The 13,070-nt window shown below is 47.1% G+C and overlaps 5 protein-coding genes across 5 annotated transcripts; 2 read left to right on the top strand and 3 right to left on the bottom strand.

The window, feature by feature from the left end:
* Nucleotides 1–381: 381 nt before the first annotated feature.
* On the bottom strand, nucleotides 382–2,103 carry N7458_005508 (uncharacterized protein; the record flags this gene model as incomplete). The annotated part of the gene is made up of 5 exons (XM_056908890.1): nucleotides 382–1,220; nucleotides 1,291–1,533; nucleotides 1,619–1,734; nucleotides 1,808–1,916; nucleotides 1,995–2,103. The coding sequence occupies 5 exons, from the start codon at nucleotides 2,101–2,103 to the stop codon at nucleotides 382–384; spliced, it is 1,416 nt and encodes a 471-aa protein (XP_056767508.1).
* A 4,955-nt stretch (nucleotides 2,104–7,058) lies between these two features.
* On the top strand, nucleotides 7,059–8,301 carry N7458_005507 (uncharacterized protein; the record flags this gene model as incomplete). Its single annotated transcript, XM_056908889.1, has 5 exons — nucleotides 7,059–7,128; nucleotides 7,186–7,404; nucleotides 7,455–7,522; nucleotides 7,767–7,998; nucleotides 8,051–8,301. 5 exons carry the CDS (start codon nucleotides 7,059–7,061, stop codon nucleotides 8,299–8,301), a joined length of 840 nt encoding a protein of 279 aa, XP_056767507.1.
* Nucleotides 8,302–8,460: 159 nt separating this feature from the next.
* N7458_005506 (uncharacterized protein) lies at nucleotides 8,461–9,298 on the bottom strand (the record flags this gene model as incomplete). The annotated part of the gene is made up of 4 exons (XM_056908888.1): nucleotides 8,461–8,645; nucleotides 8,732–8,957; nucleotides 9,019–9,096; nucleotides 9,251–9,298. 4 exons carry the CDS (start codon nucleotides 9,296–9,298, stop codon nucleotides 8,461–8,463), a joined length of 537 nt encoding a protein of 178 aa, XP_056767506.1.
* A 793-nt stretch (nucleotides 9,299–10,091) lies between these two features.
* On the top strand, nucleotides 10,092–11,543 carry N7458_005505 (uncharacterized protein; the record flags this gene model as incomplete). The annotated part of the gene is made up of 5 exons (XM_056908887.1): nucleotides 10,092–10,140; nucleotides 10,266–10,445; nucleotides 10,520–10,995; nucleotides 11,097–11,148; nucleotides 11,227–11,543. 5 exons carry the CDS (start codon nucleotides 10,092–10,094, stop codon nucleotides 11,541–11,543), a joined length of 1,074 nt encoding a protein of 357 aa, XP_056767505.1.
* A 115-nt stretch (nucleotides 11,544–11,658) lies between these two features.
* On the bottom strand, nucleotides 11,659–12,642 carry N7458_005504 (enoyl-CoA hydratase/isomerase family protein; the record flags this gene model as incomplete). Its single annotated transcript, XM_056908886.1, has 1 exon — nucleotides 11,659–12,642. The coding sequence occupies one exon, from the start codon at nucleotides 12,640–12,642 to the stop codon at nucleotides 11,659–11,661; it is 984 nt and encodes a 327-aa protein (XP_056767504.1).
* Nucleotides 12,643–13,070: the final 428 nt, after the last annotated feature.

Below are 13,070 nucleotides of genomic sequence, written 5' to 3'. Positions count from 1 at the left end.
GAAAAGGGGTCTTCCTGTGAAAAAAGTTGTCTAACGTGCTCTGTAGTGGCCTACTTCGTGCTGCAAGTCCTCGAAAAACGATCGTCGAAATTGTGATCTCCCATTGTGGGGAAACTGACCAATGGGGGCATATAGGGCCCCATTTAGGTTGGCTTTTAGCTTTGGATGGGTCTTTCCTTTTGTGTAACTATCTGTATGTAGCAAGTATTTCTGGACTGGTCATGTGAATTAAAATGTCGTGTCACTGTAGCGTGGTACTATTTCATCTCCTTCTATGTGTACAGTAACTGTGCTTGAGTGTAATCAATCAAGAACAAGTATTTCAGCTACCAGCTCTATCTCTTTATTCCTCGTCAATTCATCATCATCCCCCGCGTCTCATTAAATAGCCATATTAGCACATGTAAACGCAGGCGTTGTAGCCCCTGAATAATCGGCAATAATAGCCTCAACGGCGGCATACAAGCCTGGCCCCAGAATAAACAGCCCAACGATCATGATAAAGACATTGACAAGCGTCATAGTCGTCCTTGCCAAACCAGCGAACAATTGTCCCCGGTTAAGCTGCCAATAAGCGACAGCGAAGAAAATGAAACCAAAGAAAGAATCGAAGGCCCCGCTAAGCAGCGAGAGGAAATCACCCATGCTAGGGACGACCTCGGAGAAGACGAATGCAAGCAACCAAACACCGATCATAATCAAGCCCCAGACACCCCAGCCAATGACGGTATTGCTGTGGGCATGTCTGGATTTACCCAGAACTTGGTTATAGATGAATTTACCCGTGACATTGGCGTAGATCACGCCGATGATGAGCGTAGGCACGATGACAAATCCGAATGAGGCCTTTTTGTACGCGACCACGCCCAGACTGCCAAAGGCAGGCGCTGTGGCGTACTGTCCCAGATAGTGGAAGCCGATGGCTGGGGGCACGATGAACAGGAAGGCAGAGATACCTGCGAGAACGGCGAGGGCTTTAGGGAAGTCCTGCGGGCGCTCCATTTCGGCGATGAAGGTTGGGAACAGGATTTGCGGGACCCAGAGGAAGGTGATGTTGAGCACGGCGTTCATGCAGGCGACCCAGGTCGTGCCGGGGAGTGGGAAGGCGTAGGTCTTGACGGGACCGTCGGTGGGATAGTCGCCATTGTACCCGTACAGCGGAGCATTCTCAATACCAGCAAAGATAAGGAAAAGAAGGATTGCAATGCCCATGCATGCAGCTGTAACATCGAGGTGTTAGCAAGAGACCAAAATTATGGTTTCTTCTGGGGAGACATGGACGGCACTGACAAGAAAACATTGACATGAAGCTAACATGATGGAGGGTACGCGGCGCGGACATGACAATGCCCATGATAGTCGCGATGACGGAGAAGACAGCTGTGCATAGCGTGTGACCCGACAGGGTATTCAGTACCTTAGCTCCCGTGAGAACGTGGAAGCCGATCAGAAGAATATTGTTGGCAAGAAGCATGAAAGCCGAGAAGACATAAGCCCCTTTGCTCTGGCCAAACACGTAGTATCCAAAATCGCCTGGGAGTCAAGCATTGATCAGTATGAGCGAAAGAAGTCCGAGGCTGGAAATATCCATGCGCAGAAACGCTCCGTGTCCACTCACAGATGTCCTTGATTTGCGGATGTTTCATGATATACTTGTGCATGGTGATAGAAGTGATCCAGAACAACACACCGGCGAGGACCATGGTGATGATACCGGGAACCCATCCGAGGACTCTGCCCACGCGCAACCAAACGTTAGTCTCGACGACAGTCTTCATTCCAAACTGCATATCCGGCATTGACTCACGAGAGAGACCAGGATTGTGCCATGATCGCCAAGCAGACCTGGTCGCCTGCCAACAAAACGGCGGTCTTCTGCCAGGACATGGTTCGCAGCTTGATTTCATGTTCGTGATCTAGATAAGCATTTACCAAGCACTGTTAGAACAAATGAGAACCAGAAATCAGCCTGTCTGGGAGGAACGTCGCTATACCTTCCGCCACGAGGGCTGTGATTGTGTCGAAGGAGCTTGTCTCGTCGACTTCCGTGCCTAGCACGTAGCCTGGCTGCTGCTTCTCGTCGATTTCTTTGACCTTGGACATGATGGCGAGAGGGTAGATGGGAGTGGGACAGTCAGAGGGGAAGTCCAGATGGTAGACGGTAGAAGGTAAAAAGAAGAAAAACAGAGAAGACCAAAAAAGATCTCGATCGACAGACCCTGCAGCATTTAAAGCAAGCCGAACCCAGTGATGATAAAAAAAGAAAAAGAAAATTACACGTGGATGACAGGGTCGTGAGTACCTCGCGCCATCATTGCCTTTAGTTGGCGACGAGTCGTACTATACCCGAGCTGCCTAGCGTCAGGACTCCGTTCCTTGTGTACCTATCAGGGAAGTCGTAGGGCACCGATTTCGCGTCCCACGGCTCCGTCCCAGGACCAGAGGCCTGGAATCCAAGCGGAAACACGAGTCGAATGAGTCCATGACTCCAGAGAAAGGCAGGTGCTCGCAATGGCGTGATAATTAAGCAAATCGCGAATCGACGATTAAGACGACGAGTTGGGTTTAGTCTGGGGCGGGTTGGGGTGGGCTTATCGGCCTGGCCGGACTAGTCTTGTTGGACTGCAAGTCGCACGAAGGAGTCAAACAGCGGAGTGATTGGGTGTTTGCGTAATCTGCGGTCGGCTCGAGAGCCGCAGGTCTGATTTCGTGCAACTACGGCCGAGGGAAGGGCAGTTGATTCACTGGCTCTAGGATTTAGGCCGGGGCAGTATTTACAGTAGGAGAAACAGTAGCTGAGGGATCATAAGCCACATTGAAGTAAACGAATGATAATGATAATACATATTGTCGACCAACTCTTGGCGTTCCCTTCTGATGGAGATTCCTGTGGAGGTTTTCAGCGTCAGCGCCCGTTTACCTATTTAGGCTTGCTTCATTCCTTTCTTCCTCTTTGTCCTCTAGATTGTTCTCGCAGAGCTTCGAATTTGATTGATTAGTTCCTTTCTTGGCTTCTTTTGCATAGTGGCGCCAGTCGCGCCATCACCTTCTATTCGAGGCTCGCCCTCCCGCCGCTTTTACTGCCTGAGGAGAAATGAGCACGCCCCGGATCAACTTACCTTGCTAAGCGGCGGGGTGCATTACATAATCAACCTGAATCCCGCCCACAAGTCTCACGTGATCCTCAACCGGACACTTTGAACTGCTAGAAAAGTCCTTTGGCGACGTCAATCACGTTAAAGCCTGTTTCAGGAGACCAAAACTGTTCTACTGGCTAAGCCTATTATATAGGGATGAATGACGGATTACATGCTTCAAAGAGTCTTCGGCTTTCTATGGCATGACTATTGACGCAAGGGGGTTCCTTTTTCAGATAATGTAGTATATATTGTTATTCACCGATATGTTTGGGTTGGATATACTAGTTAACAAAGACTGTTCCAGGTGTTTTGACTCATTTTGTCGATGGTGACAAGACGATAAAACCATCTAAGTGACCCTGCATAACCAAGTCATGAAGATGAACTGCATTGTGACCATAGGACATGCTTGACAGCTTCCAAGTCTGCCTATATCTAAAAGTCCTAAGAAGAATAATTTTAGTTATGCTAGGCTAATAGCAGATTACAAAAGATTTACTAAAAAGAAAGGAAAGAAGAGGGAACCAGCCCCGTCTAGTAAGAGAATCGGTTCTGTCTCAGATGGAACTCTTTACAATTCTCTGGAATCCTTTCTGCCAAAGGGAATTAAGAGATTCAGCCTCGTCTCTGAGGCAGTATTTTGATGGAAACCTTGAGAATTCTTTCTGCCCAAGGAAATTTTCGAAAGGCTGTGGCATATGGTTTCACTGCTGGAATCTGGCCTGCTATATTACTCAACTTCTAAAGACCTAAGATATCACTGCGCATTAGGTGTTCCAAATTTCCAATAGACTTTTTGAACGGCTTAAACATTCAAATAAAGCAGCTCCAGCGAAATTGTATCACATAGAAAAATATATTTTCTTGATTCGCTCGAAACTGGTCGATTAGAGTTGAATGAGTATTACTCTTAGATCAGCTCACGTTCGATACCAAGAGCGTATTTCTACTATCAGGGCTCATAAAGCTTTGAAGTAGCAGTTGAACTAAGTTCAAAGTTCGATAATATATTAAATAGAAGATAAAAGCAGCCAGAGGAAGTCGCTAATAAGAAAACACAACATCTTGATAGTGGTAGGTTTTAACTCAATTCGTATCTACATAGTACTAACCGATTAACTAATATGATTTATGTAAGGCTGCTTTCTAGCGATTGCAGCTCTTGCGCGAGATATATTCTCAGTTCCAGCAACTGGTGCTAGTGTCAGGCTGTTGTTAAAAACATCCTCGAGATATCTGTTATATCGCCGAGGAAAGATGAAATCAGAGACCATTCAAGAGCTAATGATGTTTCTTTGTACTTCAAAATTTGATCTTGACAAGAAGGAGGTTCAGTGGCCAGAGAAATTCCTCAAATTTATGGCACGAACTCTCGTTCTGCTTTTGATGAGAGCTTTAGTCCTATGGACATTTTAGTATCAATTTATTACATGAATAAAAAGTTCAAGAGGACGGTAGAGGAAGCTAACAAAAGAACCAGAAGAGATAAAAACGAGGCAAGAAAGATTGTGCTTGAGAACCTCGCGAGAATGGGGATCACAGAACGAGTTAAATGATAAGGCTATGTTATAAACAGCTGTATAGCACTTGGGGAATGTACCTCTAGTATAAAGCGTTTTTGTTTATTCGGACCCTTATTGTTCAATCTGCTTTGTATATTTTCAGACAAAGGCTCTATATAGACTGCGTAATTGATCGACTAAACTATTGACCATATCTCCCCTCGGCTCAATCAAGTTATGATTATAGGTCGAACCCATCTCAACTGTTGACAACAAATGCTGGGACTGACAACCTCATGCTTTAGTCCATGTTCTATTACTCGATTAACACACCCCGGGCCCTAATTCGCTGACACCTCGCACGTGTGATCGTCTTGTGTCCCATTTCATGCTTACACTCAGTAGTAGTGCCAAATATTGCACGTTATAGGATTCGAGTATCTGTACTCGTCGCGCTTGAAAAATCCATATGATTATGATTGGGTTATTCTATGGGTACATTATGCGGGGTATCACTCAATTAAACTTGATTTCTTCAAGTACAAGATGCTAGGGTAGAAAGATTTGGTCAATGATTCTTCAGGCTTATATGCAACATGGTGTGTATTTTGGCAACTTTCAGAGCGATAATAAAACAGCATTATACCCGGCTAGCCAATTTAATAGTCGATGAGGCCCTAGTGGATAGTGAATTGGCAGTATTTCTCATTCTTCACGTATCGTGTCATCCACGGCATCTTGTGTTTCAAATTGTGGTGAAGTAAGGGTTTGGTGGAAATAAGTCAATCTACATGGAGGCTTAGAAAAGGTGACGTTTTGTATCGAGTTCGGAGATCGAGCTTTGGGCCATTCCAGCCATTATATTCGTAGCGGATTTCTGCCTCATGTCGTAAATTTCACTTCTGATCTACTGTATTCCCAGGGCCACCAATCAACTGTGCACCTTCTAACTGCGACAGGGGGATATCCCCTCGGAGTCTCCGATGTTGCAGATCGTTTATCGAATAATCCATCATGCGAATACATTCATCCTTGTTGAGGAGCGCTGTTGGACTGGTGGATTTGGTTAGGTCACAGTGCATTAGTGAGTGCAGTAGTGCTTACGATCCGTCGATCAAGGCTACGGCTGCCTGCGACAAACCTTATCTCAGTGTATGTATATGTGGGTGTCCTGCGAAAATGTCTATATCCATTTATCCATCTTGAAACACTAGCCTTTCATGACTCGAATCGGAAGTTCCGTATTCGCTTGTACATATACGAATGCACGGATTGACTAAGTAATGGATGCCGACGATCGGCGGGGCTAGAAATCAAGAACATCTCTTCTGTTTCTTCCATGTGCTCGAGTTGACTCGTCTCCTAGTTCCTCACAATTCTGTGCTGCTTGTTATACAGAATCATTATGACATCCTTATACCCGATCGGCCTTCCAACGGATATCTTATCTTATTGACTGAACTAGAATTATGCATCTTTTATTTCTGGAACATGAGCAAATCAAGAGCATGTGTGGCGCCCGTCACGGGCGCGCTAGCGGGTTGACCCGTCCCGCTTATGAAGTTGGACGGGGATTGCTCAATTTAACATCTTCAGTTTGCTTGAACTACTCTGCAGTTCCCATGTAATTCTAGCGTAGCATACATAGTTTCGTGACAGTAATTTCTCACCCGGGCATATTTGGATCATGGGCAAGAATAATCTTGCCTGGCTGGACTTCTATATTGATTTCTCAGGGGCAGATGGCGACCGAGGCGGGTTGGAATATAATTCATTTTATTTTTTTAAATCTTTTTCTTTGGTACGTCAGCGTCTGGAACAGAGCTTTACTACAGTGTCCATGCCAAAGATACCAGATTACCATACGGGACAAAGTTGAAAGCGAGCTGTTGAACTCAGTATCGGATCTCGTTCGGTTTCAATCTTTCCTTGTGTACTGGGAGGACGCAACTTCGATGGTTCCTATTTCGAGAGGTCCCCCTATGGCAATCAACGGCGCAAGTCACGTACCTGAAAGCTGGCCCCTTTCTATCATACTTCCGCTGGAAGCGAAAAATAAAATACTCTAATTGCTATGCATCTTTATCCTATCATCACAAAACAGAAGCGCTCTCTTGCCCACCGTTGTGCCACGACTTACGCCCATTGGCCACGCAACTAAACATTGCTCTATCCCCCAGCCGACTTCGTATTATGATGCCATACCATATCCACCCCCGAGCAATCAAAAGTACTAAATAAAGCCTCTGAAAAGCCAGTGTGGACTCGATGGATAAGCGACGCTCTTAAATTGTTCCTAGACACCCAGGTTGGGAGTCTTATCTCAGAAGACGAAGCCGCAGCTAAGCCTTGCCTCGTTCTCCTAAATTAGTGTTGCAGTTTATCTATCCTATTTCCTCTGCATAGACCACCAAAAATGGGCGCAGGGTCATGGAATGAGTCTGAAGATCAGATTCTGCGAAAGGAATTCGCTCGACAGGGTACTGGTAGGAATTACCTTCAGAGTTACGCAGAGGATACTAACTCACATGACCATTTTGCAGAAAATACCTCGTGCACGACTCGCTGGGATGCGATAGCCCGCTGTCTACCCGGCAGAACCAGTCGCGACGTCCGAAAGCGCTGGGTCAATGTACTGGAGAACCAGTTTAACAAAGGTGCATGGACTAAGAGCGAGGATGATCGACTACGGATCGCAGTCCAGCTGCATGGAACGAGATGGGTGAACGTCGCCAAAGACGTTGGTACCCGTAGCGCAGACCGTGGGTTCCTTGTATCTGTGAATGAGAGTATTGACTAATAATTAGTCTAGAATGCTCGAAGCGATGGAACCAGCATCTCGATCCAGCTCTCGTGCATTCGCAATGGACTCAAGATAAGGTAAATGTGACTGTAACCTACCAAAGGATGTGGTGTATGACCTGACAGTATTGATAGATTGGACTCCTCTTCCGAGCAGTCTCCTTTCATGGCACAAACTGGAGCACTATCCAGCAGGTGCATTTTCCGCGATGTCCATCAAATAGTATCAAAAATCAGTTAAGACTTGACTCTCCTCAGTTGATTCTGAGCTTATTGTCTATTTAGGCATGCGATCGTTAGCCGCAACTATGAGCGATTGCAGGCTGTATTGGCCTCTATCTCCGATGCACCCCCTTGCTGCCAGAATGCAGTAACTTGCTCGCAAGACACTGCGATACCCCTCGGAATCATGACTCCATTATCCGATACAAGACTTTGGAATCTTCGGTCGGTCCCATGGACTCCTGAAGTTTCAGAGACTATGGAAGACTATACTATTCCTGGCGTGGGGTCCCCCAGCTCGAACTTCTTCTCGTCTCAGCTCGATATTCTAGGTAAACTCACTTCTACTTGCACCGAGGAAACTAAATTAACACACATAAATAGGCTTGTCCCTTCCTTCTGATACAACCTTGAATTATTCCACAGTTTTCGACCCTGGGACTATTCAAGAAGCACAGGATACATCCAGCCCCGGAGATGAAGACCCAAGCCACGCAGGCCCTTCCTCTTTGGCCTCTTCACCCCAGGAGGTCTCACTGGTCATTCAAAATCCCGACGAAAATCTAATCACTCGCATGGTACATGAGTTGGTAACAGCAAAGGTAGATTTCAAAGTTGTGCAGGGATCAACTTAGTGGACCACAAGTCTCATCAATAAATCCTTTCGTCATTGCAAAAAGACATTACTATTGTCATCCTATGCTAAGAACACAAGCTAGACTCAAAGGGTTATCAGTGTTGTCATGATATGCAAATGCATGTATACTAGACGAGGAGACTCATGAACTCCGAGTCTACTTCGCCTCTGGACAATCCCCTTGGATGTGTGGCCCGGGCGTGATCTTGCTCAGCCGATACTCCACGTCAAAGTAAGATGATTTGTCGCTATTCCCTGGCATCAGGCGGAAATTGCCGACAAACATGGAATCTGCCAGGTTTCTGTACTTGGTGCTATTCTTGCTGACGTCAAACGTCCATGCTGAGGCTTTTATCACCCTATCAGTTTTTCACTACCCCTGCAATTATGCATGCATTGAAGAGCACCGCCTCGGATTGATGACGTACCTGAATAAGATTGCCCCCAATCTTCAGACGGCGTGCCAGGATCACCGGCCAATAGGCTCGCAATCTCTGGGGTCCGGGCAAAGAGACCAGTTGCGTGCACGCTGATGGCAACGCCATCATCAGTCAGAACCAGACCACGAGGCTCGATAGAGTAGTTGGATCCGTCGCCATAGAGATTGAAAAAGTCATCCATGTGCACGACTGTAGCATTGAGGGAAGTCTCGAACTACACAGCAGATTGTAGGTAAGCTGCACTGAGATGCGCGATAGACGAAAGACCAGCTTACCCCTTCCACCGACTTCAAAGTGCCTCTGCTTTCTCCATTGTAAAGAGTGTAGCCGATGTCTGTGGGGCCAATTGTATGCTGCAGAAGTGAACTGTATTAGGACATAACCTGACAGGGATGATTACGAGGACTGGCTCACCCTTCGCCAGATTTGTAGCTACATCAAAGAAGGCTCGGTTAGCGAGGTTTCAATCTATGGATGTGCCAGAAGGGCCGAGGAAGGGCTGGGTACCGAGAAAATCAGAGCGGGAGCAAGTGTACTGAAACCGCACGCAACCATATTCACAACTCGGGGAATAGAAATGGCTGATCAAGATCGGGTTGGTTTGAGCATCACGGGGCGGTTTTATGCGGATATAAGAGCCACGATTGTCCGAAGAGTCCGGGTCTCTCTGCAGGCTGGTGTAGTGACCCTGGTCAGGGGTGTGTAGCTGTATGTGAAGCCCGTTACGCAGGTTATTGTCCTGGCCCACCGATCCATCCTTTTGTATCCGCTTGTCGATTTTCCAGATATCACTAACGGAAAATTAAATAAAGTCGGGTATCGGCTTCTCTAGAACTTCTTAGTCATGCAGCTCAATAGCCCATGAACCACGTCCGGTACTTTTGTTCTCAACCAAAATCACTATGCTACCTCTCATTGCTCCGATGTCACTCTCGGCTTTGATCGTCGTCTACGGGTTGGTCGGTGCTAGCGCGGCCCAGGTGTCATCAAGCCAGCCGCAAATAGATACAGTGGTGTTCCATAAGTTTGCAACACCCGAAAAAGTTCAAACCCACCTCATCAGCTATACTTTGAAAGACAAGTTGAAACACAGATGCCGGGAATATCTAGAAAGAGGGTTCAAAAGACATTCAGAAAGATCTGTTAAAAACATAAAATCGAGGCATATTTTGACGGCCTGTTTTCTTGGTCCCTGGTTTCAGACTTTTGAACTGCCACTGTACCTTGCTAGATTGCCTGCATAGAAAAATACCCACCTCGTCAATCATTACCCCCAGCAATGCAAATTATGTTAATGATAGCATCCGCTGGACGACCCTGGGAGCCCCCTCGTACTCCGTTCTTGTCAATGCAGGGTCAGAAGAGGATATTGCGACTTCAGTACGTACTATACCAGAGTGGGTCCATTTGTTGATGATCACTCTATGACTTCTAATGCCTTGGTGAGGACATTGCTTGGATTATTCGCTGATGAGAATGGCCTAGATCCAATGTGCAACACAGTCAAACGTCACATTCCTAGCAACAGGTCCTCAACACGGCTACTCCATCACACTGGACTCTGTTCAAAATGGTCTCGAGATCAACACAGCCTTCCTGAACCATCTAAGTGTTGATCCTAATGCAAATACTCCGACCGCAGGGGGATCCGTTACGTTTGGCCAGGCCATTGACGCTCTGTATTCAGTCGGAAAGGAAATGCGTAAGTTCCACCCCCTCGCAGATGGCAACATCCACAAATTACCATATACGTAAATATAAAACTAATATGAATAGAAACGGGATCTTTCTCATGTGTTGGCCTACTGGGCGGAGGTCTAGGAGGTGGTGTAGGACGGCTGTCGGGCCTACACGGTTTAGTCCTGGAGAGTCTCATGACTGTAAGACTGATGCTCCCCAACACAACTATTATCACCGCTTCCAAAGACGAAAATGAGGATATCTTCTGCGCTATTCGAGGCGCGGGCTTCAACTTTGGCTATGTCTTGAACGCCACGTACCGGATCTATGACCAGGTCCCCAACGGCTTGCATCTAAATGCAGACTTCAAGTTTCCCATTTCACAAGTGCAAAGTTATTACGAGCGACTTGACACAATATCAAAGTCTCTGCCCAAAGAACCATCTATCCTCACACTGTTCAACTTTGATGCGGATCTTAACGAAACCGTGATCACCGCCAACGCCGTCTATGCTGGTCCTGAAGCAGACGGCCGTGCTGCCGTGCAGTTCCTCCTCGACCAGAACCCACTTGTATCTAACATTACCTCCGTTCCCTGAAATGAACTACTGGATACTGTTGGATTTGGCTTCACGGGTCCGGCATCTGCGAACGAGGGGCTAGACGCAGCCAGTGGGCAATTGGGGTCAACAGAATTGACCCGGATGCCTACACTACAGCCTCTGGTATATTTAAAGACATGATAACCAGATACCCAGCTACCATTGACAGCTCAATTGATGTATAACTGCTGCCTACTCAAGGGATCCTTGCGGTGCCAGATAACGAGACAGCGTATCCATGGCGAAGTTTGATCGCGCATGCGCTTCTGGAGTTCAAGCATAGTGATGCAAACCTCGACGCTGTTGTGGACGGGTATGCAAGACGGATTAGGGATGTTCTGGTGAAAACAGCTGGGACAGCCCGGTTGAATGTTTATGTCAGTTATTCACATGGGGATGAGACTTTGGAGGAGGTTTATGGCGAACAGAAATTGGGACGGCTGGCAAAGTTGAAGCAGAGAATCGATCCGGATGGCTTGTTCGATGCGTACCATGCTTTACCAATGGCTTATCCTTGAACTAGTATCATATCCATTGTGGTACATGGCCAAGAGAGCTTTGAGCGAATGATTTCATGTACACCAGTAGTTTTCTCGAAAGACACCCACGTTGTATAGTAGCTCAACAAAAGAGTTATTCGTAAACCCTGAGTACTTCGTCTCCCTCATACAACTGATACTCTCCAAAGCTCTCATTCGTTGAAAGCATCATCTCCCTACTGGCCAAGGGCGCCGAGAATGGCTTGCCAACAAGCGGCACCCACGCATTATAATCCGCCCATACCTGATCCGGCGGCACAAGAGTCATCTCGTTGATTCGTTTCTTTGCCGTTGCCAATGCCTGGACTGGAAACAGTGCCAATCGCTCCGCAAATGCCCTCACGACCCCATCCAGATCATAAGAATCAATAGCGTGGTTCACCCATCCGATCCGCTCTGCGGTATCGGCATCAATGTCCCGCCCCGACAGAACGTATTCGAATGCCTTTGCGCGGCCTACTAAGGAGGCGAGATATGCGATGCCACCAGCGCCAGGAACCAGCCCTATGGCTGTTTCGAAGTTGCCAAGGAACGTGCGCCCTCTCGCCGCATAGCGCACGTCACATTGTAGTATAAGCTCATTTCCCGCACCACGCGCACGGCCCGCAATACTGGCGATGAAGATCACAGGGAGTGTACTGATGTCGTGGGCGGCGTTAATAAATGTCTTCGTTTGTTCTGTAGGGGTAGGCCAGCCATCGTGCTCAAGGAGGCTGAGCTGGGCGATGAAGAAACTTGGGTTTGCACTCTCCAAGATCACGACTTTTGTATGAGATTGGTTGTAAAGAGAGGTAGTCAGGTTTTGCAAGTCCTGGATCATTGGCCAATTCATAATATTGATAGGACCATTGGAGAAGATTGCACGGGTGATGTTGCTGCCCGGTGTTCGGATTGTGGAGATTGTGCCATGGGGAAATATGCTTGTTACCGGCTCAATACTACCAGTGCTGGCGCTAGTAGGGTTGTGGATGCTTGGGATTGGTCCAGCGAATGTGCTATTGTCTTGGACTAGAGAGGCCCATACGACAGAACGCCATAGGGATAGGAAGCCAAGAACGACAACAGCCTTGAGAAGCATCCGTGAAGAGTAACGGGCACGGACTATAAACCGTAGACACGGAATTATGATCTGATCGCCGTTAAGATCCTGATCTGGTATCTTGACCACGATGTACTTATATGACCATGGCCATGAATGTCTGCATTTGCGTTGCTATGATTTGCTGGGCCGAGTAACGCGGCCACCAACCGACGCTATGTCATCTTTTTTATTCTTGCGACTTCAATTTCCTCATTCTGTATTAAAATTCAGCGGTCAATGTGCATCTAGAGAAAACGAATAGCAGGGGATAGGGATGCTACGGAACTCTGCACTTTCTAAACGCAGGGTATCGGGTAATTACAAAACGCTCTGTATGTTTCTTTGTTCAGTTAGCTGGAATGCAAGCCTCTGTCGTACCCTGTCAATGCAGATCGCCCGGACTCCGATCTGTTATCTCCGATGAG

This window comes from Penicillium daleae (genome assembly GCF_028827525.1).
Source record: "Penicillium daleae strain IBT 16125 chromosome Unknown utg000005l_segment0_segment0, whole genome shotgun sequence".
Lineage (NCBI taxonomy): Eukaryota > Fungi > Ascomycota > Eurotiomycetes > Eurotiales > Aspergillaceae > Penicillium > Penicillium daleae.
This window is presented reverse-complemented; position numbering and strand designations above follow the sequence as displayed.